The sequence below is a fragment of the Phaenicophaeus curvirostris genome, chromosome 6, assembly GCF_032191515.1.
Source record: "Phaenicophaeus curvirostris isolate KB17595 chromosome 6, BPBGC_Pcur_1.0, whole genome shotgun sequence".
NCBI lineage: Eukaryota > Metazoa > Chordata > Aves > Cuculiformes > Cuculidae > Phaenicophaeus > Phaenicophaeus curvirostris.
Genome location: NC_091397.1, coordinates 40989 through 55336, shown reverse-complemented (window position 1 = coordinate 55336; position 14348 = coordinate 40989). Strand labels below are relative to the sequence as shown.

The 14348-nt window shown below is 43.8% G+C and overlaps 1 protein-coding gene across 5 annotated transcripts in view; it reads left to right on the top strand.

Annotated features, from left to right (window-relative positions):
• The window catches only part of SMARCD3 (SWI/SNF related BAF chromatin remodeling complex subunit D3), a 69699-nt gene extending 55570 nt beyond the window's left edge, over window positions 1-14129 (top strand). For all 5 annotated transcript variants that reach the window (XM_069859099.1, XM_069859096.1, XM_069859095.1 and 2 more), the window contains exons 7-13: window positions 1037-1138; window positions 3147-3308; window positions 3715-3812; window positions 5578-5713; window positions 7839-7961; window positions 11218-11319; window positions 11418-14129. In XM_069859099.1, coding sequence (XP_069715200.1) covers window positions 1037-1138; window positions 3147-3308; window positions 3715-3812; window positions 5578-5713; window positions 7839-7961; window positions 11218-11319; window positions 11418-11471 — 777 coding nt within the window. In that variant the 3' untranslated portion in view covers window positions 11472-14129. The remainder of the gene's footprint in view (window positions 1-1036; window positions 1139-3146; window positions 3309-3714; window positions 3813-5577; window positions 5714-7838; window positions 7962-11217; window positions 11320-11417) is intronic.
• The last annotated feature ends 219 nt before the right edge of the window (window positions 14130-14348 follow it).

Sequence of the window (14348 nt, the reverse complement as noted above, 5' to 3'; positions counted from 1 at the left end):
CAGTGCTTAAGTCGCTTTGCGTTCATGATCTCGCTTAAGATATTTTCATAGTTTTCAAAATTCCATTCTTTTTAAGAATGTCTGCTAACAGAAGGTGTCTTGGCTAAAACCAGATGTCATGGTGACGTAGTGCATGTCTCAGAAGAGAAAGTATGTGATGATGAAAAAAATTGGGTGTGTTTTTCATAAGAAGTAAAGCTTGTTGATGGCACAGCAGGTTGTGCATAAAGCTGAGCTCTAAGGGCAGAGCAAGAAATTATTTGGAGTGTTTGTAGTGAGCCAGCAGTGTGCCCGGGTGGCCAAGAGGGCCAATGGCATCTTGACTTGCATCAGAAATGGCGTGGCCAACAGGTCCAGAGGGGTTCTTCTCCCTCTGTACACGGCACTGGTGAGACCGCTTCTCGAATCCTGTGTTCAGTTCTGGGCCCCTCACCACAAGAAGGATGTTGAGGCTCTGGAGCGAGTCCAGAGAAGAGCAACGAAGCTGGGGAAGGGGCTGGAGAACAAGTCTTACGAGGAGTGGCTTAGGGAGCTGGGGTTGTTTAGCCTGGAGAAGAGGAGGCTGAGGGGAAACCTTATTTCTCTCTACAACTACCTGAAAGGAGGTTGTAGAGAGGAGGGAGCTGGCCTCTTCTCCCAGGTGTCAGGGGACAGGACAAGGGGAATGGCCTCAAGCTCCACCAGGGGAGGTTCAGGCTGAACATCAGAAAAAAATTTTTCACAGAAAGGGTCATTGGGCACTGGAACAGGCTACCCAGGGACGTGGTTGAGTCACCATCCCTGGAGGTATTTAAAAGATGGGTGGATGAGGTGCTGAGGGGCATGGTTTAGTGGTTGATAGGAGTGGTTGGACTTGATGATCCTGTGGGTCTTTTCCAACCTAGTGATTCTGTGTAGTGGGTTTATTTTTTACAAATTGCAAGATCTTCAGGAGGCTCATGCTTGTCTTATCTTTATGTGGCACAATGCAAGATACACCTCGGTGAACGTCAGTGGACAAAAGACTGACCATCTGGCTTGGTTTTGCCTTTGACAGTGGCACAGAACTCCCACAACCCAGGAGACAGATGGTTTCCAGGTGAAAAGACCTGGCGATGTCAGCGTGCGGTGCACATTACTCCTCATGTTGGACTACCAGGTCAGTGCCCTGCTTTTTGTCTGGAAATATAGACATGGGGACCTAGTGCCACACAACAAATGCATACTGTCATCAAAAAGGCATCCTAGACATCAAAACTGGTATGCTTGGACTCAGGATTTCATGTAGTCCATTGAGGTTAGAATGATACCAAACCAACAGATTTACCATGTAAAGGGGACACGTCAAGTAAATTTCTATTATAGTTTAGCAAAATATTGTTCTTGGCACTATGGTAACTAGTATTTTTGTTGCCTTCCTGCAGAAAGAATATGTATTTCCACCTCAGGGTTCTTGGAGAACAGTCACAGAAGTTGCACCTGAGGTTATGTGTGTGGTTCTGCACAGAAATTCCAAGGAGTGGCTTTTGCCAGTGGCACCAGAGGTCACTGTGTGGTGGCAGCAGCTGTTTTTGAGAGCAGACTGCACAGCTCTCCTGATCTGTTAAGTTTTGGTCATTTTTTCATCCTAATCTGGCATAAGACAACATTGCCTTGTATGGGCTGGCCTTGGTATCACTTTTAGGCCTCATTAGGCATTCCTGCTTCCCCTCTTTTGTCGGTGTTAGTACTATTGCACTCATACTATTTATGAGCTGAACATAAGTCAGGGAACTGATCCATTTGGAAACTAACAAAAGTTACTTCCAAATCAGTTCTCTGATCCCAGTCACAGGAAAAAAAAACAACTGGCAAAATTAGATTACTCTGCCTTGAGTGTAAAAATGTAAAATGAGTGTAAAAGAGGTTCCTGGGTAGAATTTCAGATTGTTTTAAGCTGTTGTAAGGCTTAAGCTCCTCAAAAGGAACCACTTTCATTTCATTTGTGGGTGTGCACTGCTACAGTCTCTATGTTCTTGGCACAAGTGATGGAGTTTTGTGGTTGTGGAGCTCACTGATCTGACTGGAACTATCCCTGAAAAAAATATTGCCGTCTTAAGGAAACAGAGAGGAATGCACTGCCAAGAGGAGATGGGATCTCTCTTTTTTTGTGGCAATTCAGCCTCAGATACGTTTTGATTATACAACTTAAAGAAAACTCATGCTGTGCCATTCTCTTTCCCCTTCATGCAAATAGCATCTATTCAGGATAAAGGCGCTCCAATTCATGTTAACAGAGAAAAAAAAATGTTATTAATTTTAGGGAGTGTATGAGCTAACTGGAATGCTGATACGGCCATTGAGAATCTTTGTTGTTAAGACAATATAATGATGGTTGCTGTGCTCACCATTATTATAAATTTACACTTAAAAAACAGATGCTCTCTGGGTTTGTTATAAAGCTGGCTTTGGCTGACCTAGCACCCAACAGAGTCATCCTGGCCTAATAATGTGGCAAATATTAAGCTTGAACGTGGGGACACACTTGAAGAGACACCAAATTCCAAGGTATCCAAGGAACATGTATTACTAGAGATGCAGAACAGAGCAGTTGAAGAGTTGTATCACAGCGGCTGAGAGAAGAAATATAGTCCCTTGACTAGTTGTGGGTGGGTACATTTTCTGGTATGCAGCAGGATATTGGGAACATGCCTGAAAATCAGAGTTCCAAGGTGCTTTGTTGACATGATGCAGCAGAGCAGTTATTAGCAACAGCAGAAGCATCATCCTGACTTCATTCTCCCTCTCTGTGATTACCCTCCAGTCGTGCACAGGAAGGACCGTTCATTTTCTCCTCCCATTCCTTAAAGTCAAACTACATATCAGCGTTGAGAAGTAAAACTCTTCCCTGAGTCTGCACGCAAGCTGCTGTTCCCCAAAGCACAGGATGCAGATAGTCGGCATGCAGAGCACATTCAAGCATCCCCACTTTCTTTTCAAGCCCTAAAGTAGTTCTGGAGCACTGCTAGTGGTACGCAACTGAGCAGTGCATTTTTGGAGCTGCTGCCACTGAATGGGTGCTTTTCTTGGGGAACAGAGTCCTCAAGGATTAAAGCTGAGACTTCATCCCTCTTCATGTCTACTTCTCTCTCTGTTGCTGTCTCCATCTCCTTTTGTTTCTGTTGCAGCCTCCGCAGTTTAAGCTGGACCCACGGTTAGCGCGGTTGCTGGGGATCCACACTCAGACACGATCGGCCATCATCCAGGCACTTTGGCAGTACATCAAAACAAATAAGCTGCAAGACTCCCATGACAAGGAGTACATCAACTGTGACAAGTACTTCCAGCAGGTAACTCCTCTTTGGGCACAGTAGCTCTTCAGAGGCAAACTGTAATATGCACCTGCAAATGTCGGATGAACAAAAATTACTGATTTCTGTCTTTCCTTAAGGACTTGCAGTCTCTTCAGCACTGAATGGGTTTCAGTAGTCACTTCAAGCAATGTAATAACCACCTTCCCCACTTGCCAGTGTTGTGAAAACCCACCTCTGGTGGTTCAGTGCTCCCACAGAAGCTGTGGCCTCTCCAGGAAGGAGGAATTTGCATGATTGCTTCACTGCATTGATTTACTGTTCCACTCACCCCAATGTATCATTTTATACTAAGAAACATGAAATAATTTCCTGATTCTTATTGCCAGATCCCACGTAGACCTGTTAGGTTTTGGACAAGGATAACGTGTGTTATGTATTCCAGATCTTTGACTGTCCACGGCTAAAGTTCTCTGAAATTCCGCAGAGGCTCACTAACCTGCTGCTCCCACCAGATCCTATTGTGATTAACCACATCATCAGGTAAGCAGCTCCATCCGCTCCGCACCGGCACGTGCAAAGCCTTCACCGTAGAATATAGAAACAGCTGCAGCAGTAGGGGCCAGAATCCAGCATTTATATATTCCAGGTAGACTTTGTTGGGTGTTTATTCTTTGTGTCATAGAATCATAGAATAGTTTGGATTGGAAGGGACCTTAAAGATCATCTAATTCCAACCCCTCTGCCATGGGCAGGGACATGTCCCACAAGATCAGGCCACCCAAGTCCCCATCCAACCTGGCCATTCTGGTTTATACAATTCTGAATTACTTCCAGTAGAATGCTACCAACTTTCTAGGGATATGAAAACCAAATCCTTATCGCTTTTATCCGTGCTGGAATACACTGAGAGAGTTGGTTGCTTCTTCCCTAAGGATAGAGGAAAGAGAATTTGAATCCACTTGGGGGAGGGGAGAAAAGAATTGAAGTAAGATATTGTGCATCATGGGCAATCACTGAGTTATTACGTAGAATGTATTACAATTTCGAACACAGTGGCCAGTCCATGCATGCTTTGTTGGGATTGGGTCTGCTGTTTGGGTGTTAGTCCTGTTCTAAGAACGCTAACTGGTCAGAGATCTCTAGAGACTGACAATTAAGAATGCCGAGGTTCAGAAAAGGCTGTTGTGACCAAGAGACTGAGCTTCTGGCATCTTTGTCAAAACAGGTGTATTTCTGGCATAGTAGATGAAAGACAACTTCCCCCTATCCAGGGCACTTCCAGAACATTCCGTATTTAACTGACAACTAGGGGGTGGGAGATGAAACGTTTGGGGCTGCAACTTTTCTGTCAAGATGTTTCAGACTTTCACAAGTTCTTTTGTGGTCTTGGTCAAAACTCTGATTCTGAGTGTTTAGATGTTATTGTGAATTGAGCGTAGTGATTTGATTTCCTAGAGGATATTGACAACAAATATTTCTGAATATGCTTAAAACTGAATTCTTTATTTTAAATTTTGTAATACATGCGATAAGAAGTTTAAATATTGCATAGGCTATCAAAATAACATTTGCGTTTTGATTCATTTGAATACATAAATTAGAGCTATCAAAAAGCATCTTGACTACAATGCGGATGGATAGCTGTGTATCTGCTGTCATCGGAGACAAATCAGTGACTTGTTTGATGGACCAAAAAAAGCAGAGGTCCTCATTGATACATAGCTGTAGTCTTTGAAGAGTTAATCAAGCAACTTTACAAAAAAGTGGTGGTCCTCAAACTCACTGCCACCTCTTAAGAAGTAGCCAGAAATCATTACGGTGTTGCCTAGCTGCCAAGACAATTACAGTGCTAGGAGTTATTAGAGAAGGAACTGAGAATCAAATAAAATGTTGTGATGTGTTCACATTCAAAATGTCAGCGTATGGTTCTTCTTACTCTATCTCAAAACAGATGCAGTCGAGCAGAAACTGTACCAGTCTGGTGTTTACCACCAGGGATAGCTTTGGAGGCCAGAGTTCTAGCAGGTTTCAGGAAGAGGTTAGACAAGGTAATAAAGACTCTCTCCATTAAAGTTGTTCTTCTGGACAAAATCTCCAGCTCAAAAGTCTCTGACTTCTAGCTGATGAAAGATGAGAGGATGTACTAGTAGGATATACAGGTATATAAAGATAACTTGTTCTTAAACTCTTCCTACAGCATATGCAACAGACCTGCAACAGGCTTTATCAAGGAGCGTATTCTGGGTTGGGTGGGTATTTATTCGAATATTTATGTTCTCATGATCTTCTGTTATACTCTCGATAGTGTTGACCCCAACGATCAGAAGAAGACAGCTTGTTATGACATAGATGTTGAAGTTGAAGACCCCTTAAAGGGACAGATGAGCAGTTTTCTTCTTTCAACAGCGAACCAACAGGAGATTACAGCACTAGACAACAAGGTATGAGCTTGGGCGTAAAGTATCACATGGCAAATACACTTACTGTGTGCCTTCACATGGCTTTGGTGTCACACATCAGAGACAAGGATGTTGTGAGACAGAGGTGTGCTCTCAAGGGATGAATCTGCCACATGCAGTGGGAGTGCAAAGAGATGAGTGGCATTTCCGCTTAGAGTTTGATCTAGGGCCTGACACAGTTGTCGAGGTGATAGAAGCAGAGTTTCACAGGTAGCACAATGAATCCCCTGGCATTCAAGAATCACTGGAACTGTTTGTAACTTTACTGAGAGGTCATGTGGTATCTCGCTGAATTGCTGTGAGGTACAGCTAAGAGAAGCTCTTACTCCGGGTGTGTTTTGTGCATGCAGCCCTGTGCCAGAGGTGCAAATATGGAAACTGCATGGTAGGAAAATCACTGGCAGCAGTCTGGCAGACCTGTCTTCAGTGTTCTTGAAAGGGGATCGTGTGCATTTCAAACAATAGTCTCTATCTTACGGCATTGTTGAGCTCTGCAGGCTGTGTGAGTGGTTTGTGGTGTGGGAACTCCCGGCCAGCTTTCAGCATACATGTACATGGCTGGTTTGGCTTGGCAAGGGACAAGCAAAAATGACTTCTCAGAGCATGGGAAGAAGAAGAGGCATGACCTTGTGAACCAGAGGTGGTTTATATGACATGCTATCAGGCCCGTTTTCTGTTTGTTTACCTCCAGTACAAACAGATAAGTTAAACTCTGGTCTTCATGCTGTTAAAAAGGGGGTTGGACACTGGTGGTCCTGTGGCTTCTGATAGCTGCTGCAGCATCTTGTGTTTGATGGCCCTGGAGAACGGTCCTTTGCAGCAAGACAGCTGTGCAGCCGGTTAGCTCCCAGCTTACATATGCCTCCATTCAGCATGCATGGGATTGCTCTGTTTCCAGGCCAGCTCACTTTTCCCAGGTCTCTATTGCCTCTTTTTTGAGCGTTTGATAAGCAGAGGGCAGCTGTGATCAGTGAAGTTACGGAAGTCGCTGGCATTGACTGCGGCACTGTTCTCATTTGTACGTTTATTGCGGTGCTGCCACAGAGTCCTCTAGTGGAAACTCGGTGCCTGCCAGTAGACTTCTCTCCAGCAGAGCCACATCGTTTTCCCAAATAAGGAGTGATTTTAAGTTGATGTCAGCTCTCTTCTGTTAACATGCCGTATAGCTGTGCCTACGCGAGTGGACTTGATGGCAAAGCTAGATCAAGGCAGGATTATTTTCCCCATGTGCCTGGCCATATTAGCTGTTTTGGCAAAACAGATGTATTCATGAAATTAAACAAGATAGGTTTGCAGTCTCAAACTAGAATTTTAGAGGAACAGGGCAGCAGCAGTTTTCTTTTCTGTGTGTCTATGTGCAAACAGTTCATTAGCTCTCCTCCCACGATCATACTTGATTTTGTTATCCAGAGTGATTATAGGACCTTGACTTCTCTTTGGAGTCTTCATTCTTCCCTGCTGGTTATCGCTCATTTCTTTCTTAGTATTTCTGAAGATATGACTCATTTTCTATAAACTTCCCGTACTCTTGATTTCCCATTGCTCACGCTCTTTTTTTGCAGCCATTGTGACTTTGATAGGCTTTCTCATAAGAAGAAGTTTTGGCTGTTACATGAGTTCATTTAACATGAACTTAATGAGGCAATCGCTAGAAATTTGAAGGGTCGCAGGAGAGTATTTAAGCTATGATGACAGTTAACCAGGGAATAACCACTTTCTTGTATTGGGCACTGTTTAAAGACTTATTTATATATTGCCTTTTTTGAAAAATCCCTAAATTGGCAGGAAGACTGATTATACATGGGAATTACCGCATAGTACTTTGACATGACTTAGCTCCTCACTGTTGTAGATAGCATGCTGTCCAGCAGTCCAGCGCAGGAGGTGAAGAAGAATCCTGTACATACCTGCATTGCAGGAGTACAAGTGAAACCAAAATGTCATTGAAGGATTGCAATTAACTCCCTCTTTGAAGGGAAAAAGCAATGGGAGCCTGCACAAGCTTGTAGTGTGGAATTGTCACCTTTGTACCTTAGGAGTACTACAAAGATGCCCGAGGTCACTGGGGCATGAGAGGAATTAACATCTCTTTTTTTTTTTCTATCAGATTCATGAGACAATCGAATCCATAAATCAGTTAAAAATACAACGTGATTTCATGCTGAGTTTCTCCAAAGATCCCAAAGGATACATACAAGACCTTCTTCGGTCCCAAAGTAGGGATCTTAAGGTGAGCTAAAGTTTGAAGAAAAATGAACAGTTTGTACCAGAACGTAAGAGTTTTATCTAAATGTGTCTAGATTATGGCTAAAACATCCAGGATGGAAAATCGGTGGAAGACAGACAATGAGTGGAATACTGTGATACTAGAGCAGGAGAAGAAAAAACAGGGAAGGCAGTTTAGGCTGTGTTCCACTTCCAGTGGAACAGTGGTGCTTAGTGAGGATGGTAGGTGAATTTGTGGTCAGACAGCAAGACTGGAGTGAAATTAAAGCCGCATAAGGCTCAGCAGGAGTATCCGAAAGTGCAATAACATAATCCAGGTGTTTTGTCAGTTCATAATATAATCTTATTTAAGAAGTAGGCAGATTAAATATCTGATGTCTTTGAGCCTAGATTTGAAATACCGACGAGATGGAATATATAGACATTTGGTGGTTTGCCAGCAAAAATGAATAATTTGTTCTTCATAAAGTTTCATACTTCATGTCTTTAACTTGGACGCCTCCAACCCAGTTGCATTAATGAATCCGTGAAATCATTATAGTAAAATCATTGCGTCTTTCAAATATCGGTGTCTAGTTTGTGGTCAATAGCCTTCCAAAACTCTGCTAAGGTTATGGTTGTTATTATTTATATCATATTCAAAGGGGGACAGGTGTCTTAAAGAATGTTTAAATAAAGCAGCCTTTGACTTGAACTTTCAAACTGAAGTGTTCTGGAGCTTCTCTAGCTGCATAGCCAGCACAGTTCACAGTTGTCAGCGTTCTCTCTCACTGACCACTGGTCCCATGAGGGCCTTTTCTGTAATGTTCTGCCTTGCTGGCATCAGAGTCATGACTGCACAGTGCTACTCTGAAAAAGATGCTAATAATTCTGTATTTACCCTTGATCGTGTTGCTCGAGACTCTGTCATCGGAATTTTTTTTTTTTTATGGAATTGCAGAATCATGGAATGGTTTGGGCAGGAAGGGACCTCAGAACCCATCCAGTTCCACCACACTGCCATGGGCAGGGGCACCTCCTACTGGATCAGGTTGCTCCAAGCCCCTCCAATCTGGCCTTGAATACCTCCAGGGATGGGGCAGCCATGACTTCTCTGGGCAATCTGCGCCATGAGCCTCATCACCACCACAGGAAAACATTTCTCCCTAAGCTCTCATCTCAATCTCCCCTCTTTCAGAGCAAAACATTTCCCCTCATCCTATCCGTGCACTCCCTGATCAAGAGCCTCTCTCCAGCTTTCCTGGAGCCCCTTTCCATACTGGAAGCTGCTCTAAGGTCTCCCTGGAGCTTTCTCCAGGCTGAACAACCCCAGCTTTCTTAGCCTGTCCTTGTATGGTAGCTGTTCCAGCCCTTGGATCATCTCCATAGTCTCTGGACTAGCTCCAACAGATCCATGTCCTTCCTGAGCTGACGACTCCAGAATAGGACACAGGACTCCAGGTGGTGTCTCACCAGAGCAGATCAGAGGGGCAGAATTCCCTCCTTTGCCCTGCTGGTTCCACTGCTTTGGATGCAGCCCAGGATACGGTTGGTTTCGGGGCTGCAAGCACACATTGCCAGCTCATGTCTAATATAGTAGTATCCCCAGATATTTCTCTGCAGGGCTGCTCCAAATCCCTTTATCCTTCATTCTGTTCTGATACTGAGGAATGCTTCAACCCAAGTAATGACATCAGTTGCTCTGCCCTTATCCACCAATGAAGTCATTCCATCCTAGATGCCACCAGGTTAGTTACGTGTGATTTGCCTTTGGTGTAGCCAAGCTGTCAGTCTCTGGTCACGTCCCGCCTTCCATATGTTCTCATGTATCTTCCAGCAGGATCACTTTCATAATCCTACTGGGTACAGCAGTGAGGCTGGCTGGTCTGGAGTTCCCACAGGCCTCCTTTTTACCATTTAAAAATATGGATGTTACAGGCGTAATGTCTCCCTTTTTTCCAGTCACTGGGGACTTTGCCTGACTGCTGTGACTTGTCCAATATGTTGGAGGATGGCTTAGTGACTACACCAGCTGAGTCCTTCAGGACATTGGCACACATTTCATCAGGTCCTGTGGGCTTGTATATTTTCACGTTCCTCAGATGGTCTCAAACCTGATCTTCTTCTGTGATAGGAGAGACTTTTTTCCCCCCTTGAGCTACAGGGACTCGACAGATGTGACTCAAGAGATTGCCACTGAAAACCGAGGCAAGGAAATTGTGATTAACTTAGCCTTCTCCATTTTGTTTGTCACCAGTTCTCCTGGCTTATTTACCTGGGGCGGGATACTTTTTTTTTTTTCCACCTTTTTCTCCTGGGCAATATACATGTAAAAGCCCTTCTTGTTATTCTTTGCATCCCTTGCCAAATTCAGCTCCGGCTGTGCCGCAGCTCTAACCTGTCCCTAAACATCCAGGCAGCATTCCTATGTCCCTGCTTCCACTGCCACTGCATTTCCTTCTTACACTTTAGTTTGATCAGGAGGTCCTTACTGAGCCATGCACATCTCCCTCCTTCCTTGTCCAGTGTCTTACAGTGTCATTTGCTGCAAGAAAAAATGTCCTTAAAGAGCTGGCAGCTCTGTTCAGCTCCTTTGTCCCTAATGGCAGTTTTCAGGTGGTCCCGTCCACTAATTCTTTAAACACTTTGTAGGTTGTTCAAATCTTTCTTTCTTGGCAGTTACGTAGAGACTGAAACATCAGCTTAGGACTGTGACCATTCTGGAATAACTAGGATTTTCTGTTCCTTGCATTTTGATAGGGTTATTTTCTCTTAAGGCTTTCCCTATTAGAAATTTCCTTGGAATCACAGTAAGACATGCTTTGAGTTAAGGGCAACACTGGTGTAGAGTTGTGCTTTGGTCTCGTGTGAATGCCTTAACGACTCCAAGCTGTTACCATAGGTATGGATAACTACTGAGGTTCTTTGGATAATAAAATATACAGTGCCGGGAGACTTTTCCTCGGCACTGGAACTAAACTGCCAATGCTATTTAGTTGTTAGAGATCATGGTGCTTAGCCTGGGAAGCTGCTGGTGTCCAGGGTGATTCCCTGGCCCAGCTGAGGAGCAGAGGTTAGGAGCTGTTCCCAGTTGGTAAGTGACCATCTTGTTTCAGTAGTAAGCGCACATGCCGTTCATTATCCATTTGCCTTGGGCTTAGAGCGCAGTCTTGAATGTTTTTAATGTATTAATGTATATAATTTTTGACTGCATGTAAATCTGAATATTTCTCTATGTGATAGAAATGCTATGGTGAAAAGTATTTTCATTTTTGTCACAGGTGATGACTGATGTCGTGGGAAACCCAGAGGAAGAACGCAGAGCTGAGTTTTATCACGAGCCGTGGTCTCAAGAGGCTGTGAGCAGATATTTCTACTGCAAGGTATGAAGGAATTACCCACACTGCTGGCTTGTATGTCGATCTTCCTACTGCTGAACAACTGAATCTGCTGAACTGGACAGTTTTTCTTTTTCTTTCAGATTCAGCAGCGCCGGCAGGAACTGGAACAATCTCTGGGAGTACGCAACACATAAGTACTGCTCACAAGATCCCATTGGCATCATGATCACCAAACCAGCGGACTTTTCAGTGTTACTTAGCTCACTGTTACACATGGACCTGCTTCCTGACTGGTTGAGAATGTACCAGCAACATGTCAGTCAGAACACCAGCTTTAGAGTGATCCTTGAAAATCTTGCCCATGGAGGGTGTCCCAGACCATCTCGGGCCAGAGATAGTGCCGTACAAGAGTCAGTGTTAAAGAAGATTAAAGGTTCATTCATCAACGCACATCATTAAGTTTTAGCGGAAAGTTCAGACACTACACATCAAATCCTAACGGGCTCTGCGTAGAATCCTGGCTGGCACTGATGAGGGAGGTTGAGATGGCTGTTACAGGAGAGTACAGATCTAGTGAAATAAATGCCGTTCTCATCCTGTGTTGCCCAAGAGTCTCAAGTAGTAACTTCTCTCAAGTTAGACAAGATAGTCTTTCCTGTAGCTGTGGAATGCTTTATATTCCTGAATAGAGTTTTTAATTCCAGCTGGAACAATGCAAGAAGCTGGGAGGATTTTTTATTCCTGGAATGAAGAGCCCTTCTGGAAGAAAGAAATATAGTCAGGACATTTCTTCTACCAACTCCAGTGCTTTCTCTTTCCCTTGCCCCTGCAGTGGAAGGTAGACAGAAATGGGTCTCTCTAGATGGTTATGATCAATGTGCGGTACTGAGAGGAAGAGAATAATCCCGGGGATAAGAGCTTCTTCAGCATCCTTAGTATCGGTGAGGCTGAAGCAAGAAGTGAGGCATTCTGAGAAAATGAAAATTACTTAGTGGTGCTTTGCTGATACCTGCCTTGAGCATAGCAGGTATTAACAGTAACCGTACAGGTAAAATACAGGATTCCTTAAATGTTCCTCTGTGGCCAGTAGGGATCAGCGCTGAAAAGAACCCCCTTGGTAGATAAGTTGGTGCAGAAACCAAGAAGCTTAACTTCATATAAAGTGGCAGTTTTCTCTTTCCTTCAGGATGTCAGCAGTCTCTGAATTGGCCTCACACCTTGATCCTAGGTGAACTACCTCTTACTATGAATATTTAGTTCCCCTGTATGTGATGCATACTGGTTATATAGGATTCTGTCAAATCACAAAGCACTATCAATCAGCCTTAACTAGCACAGAGAACTTATCCCTTGGAAACCATCTTCTTTGTAAGTGTATGACAAATTCAGACTGTAGGAACTTATAGCGTAATTACTTGGATGGAGGGACATCATTAAATCCCTCCCCCTCATTTTTTGTAGTGCATGGACTAGTTTGTCATTAATGGCCCAACATGATTTATAGTCCAACAAGCAGCTGCCAAAGTATAATTCTGTCCAGACGATGAGGCACTCGGAATCCTCTTCTGAGTTACTCCTTTTCAAATCTTTTCTTTCACTTTCTTGGAAAGAGAATGAAATTCACACATGGTACAGAAGGTAGATTTTCTGAATGACATATTCTGCTGCAGTAGAGTGCTTTTCTGCTACCTTTGACAGGTTTTTTCTTAGTTGAACTAAAAGATTTTTTCTGTCCAGTCACAGAAGAGCCTTCTCTTCCACCCTTTATTTAATGCCTCTGCCTTCACACTAATTGTGCCATAGCTTTTACTGTGTCCATTGTGTTCAGAGATACCTTAGTAAATTCACGTTTGATTACAGTCACAGGATGGCAGTATCATCATGCAAAACCACTGGGGTAAGGAAAAGCAGTTATGCCTCTTTGCCTGAGGCCTTTTACGAGGGATGGTCTTGTGGAATTTTTTTGTCTTAAAATCTCTTTTTATAGTAAAACAGGAAATCCTGCAGTCTTAAACTGCATATATGGAGGGGCTGTGAGGCTGCCAGACAGCGAGTGACTTGAAATCTTATTGACTTTCAGACACCGTTAATAGGATGAGAAGCGAGCGTTAGCAGGGAAAGCAGAGGGGGCCATCGGCTACTGTGCTTCCATATTTATTACACTGTTGTGTGCATGCCGTTCAGTGCGTTAAACTCTTTTTTTGTATGTGGTAAACAGAGCAGCTACATTTAGGGGTTGCATTCAGTCTCCGGGAATAAGGAAAGCAGAGACTGATAGGAAAGGATGCGAGAAGGGCGTGGGACTGGCATAGATGCCTGCGGATGTCTGCCAGCAAATCCTGTTTGTATTTGTATAGAGGTATTTCAGTCATGTGCCACAGCTGGCAGCAGAACGGGGTACAGCCTGCTTTTAAGGTTAATTGGATGGGTCTGTTCCCAAGTCTCTTTCTGAGCAAATTAATGAAACAAACCTTGTTGCTGCCCAGTGGTCACACCACCATCACTGGGAGGTAACTCCGTGTCCAGCACCAATGCTGTCCTAGGCTGTGTGCACATGCATGAGTCAGCCACTGTTGATGACACTGAGGATGGCAATCCAAACATCTCTAATATCCACATATCTCCCGCTGTCCATGTTCCTCCTGTACCTAAAAAGACTGGTCACTAATGGTGAGTCTTATGAATAGCTGTCAGGTGTCTTTCCTTTGGTTAAACTCCGGTTTGAGATGGTGATGCTTTTTTCTCTGTTCAGAAGCAGTTTGGGCCATTTACTGAAGGGGCAGAGAGAATTCTCATCCTCTGTTGCAGATGTGCTGCCAGGAGCTTGCCTGTGTGCAGAAAGGGAAGTTCTATTTGTGGAGAAATAGTGGAGCAAAACTGGGAGGAACTAGACCAAATGCTGCTTGGGCATACAAAGATGAAAGGCAGTAGTGCTGAATACGCATGTTATTGTGGTGGATCTGAAAGATAAATTCATTTTAATTTCAGGGTGATTGGCTTTTTCTGTGTATAAACGATGACAAGATGATGTTCTGGGGTATTCAGTTGCTGCCACAGCACGATACAAATCT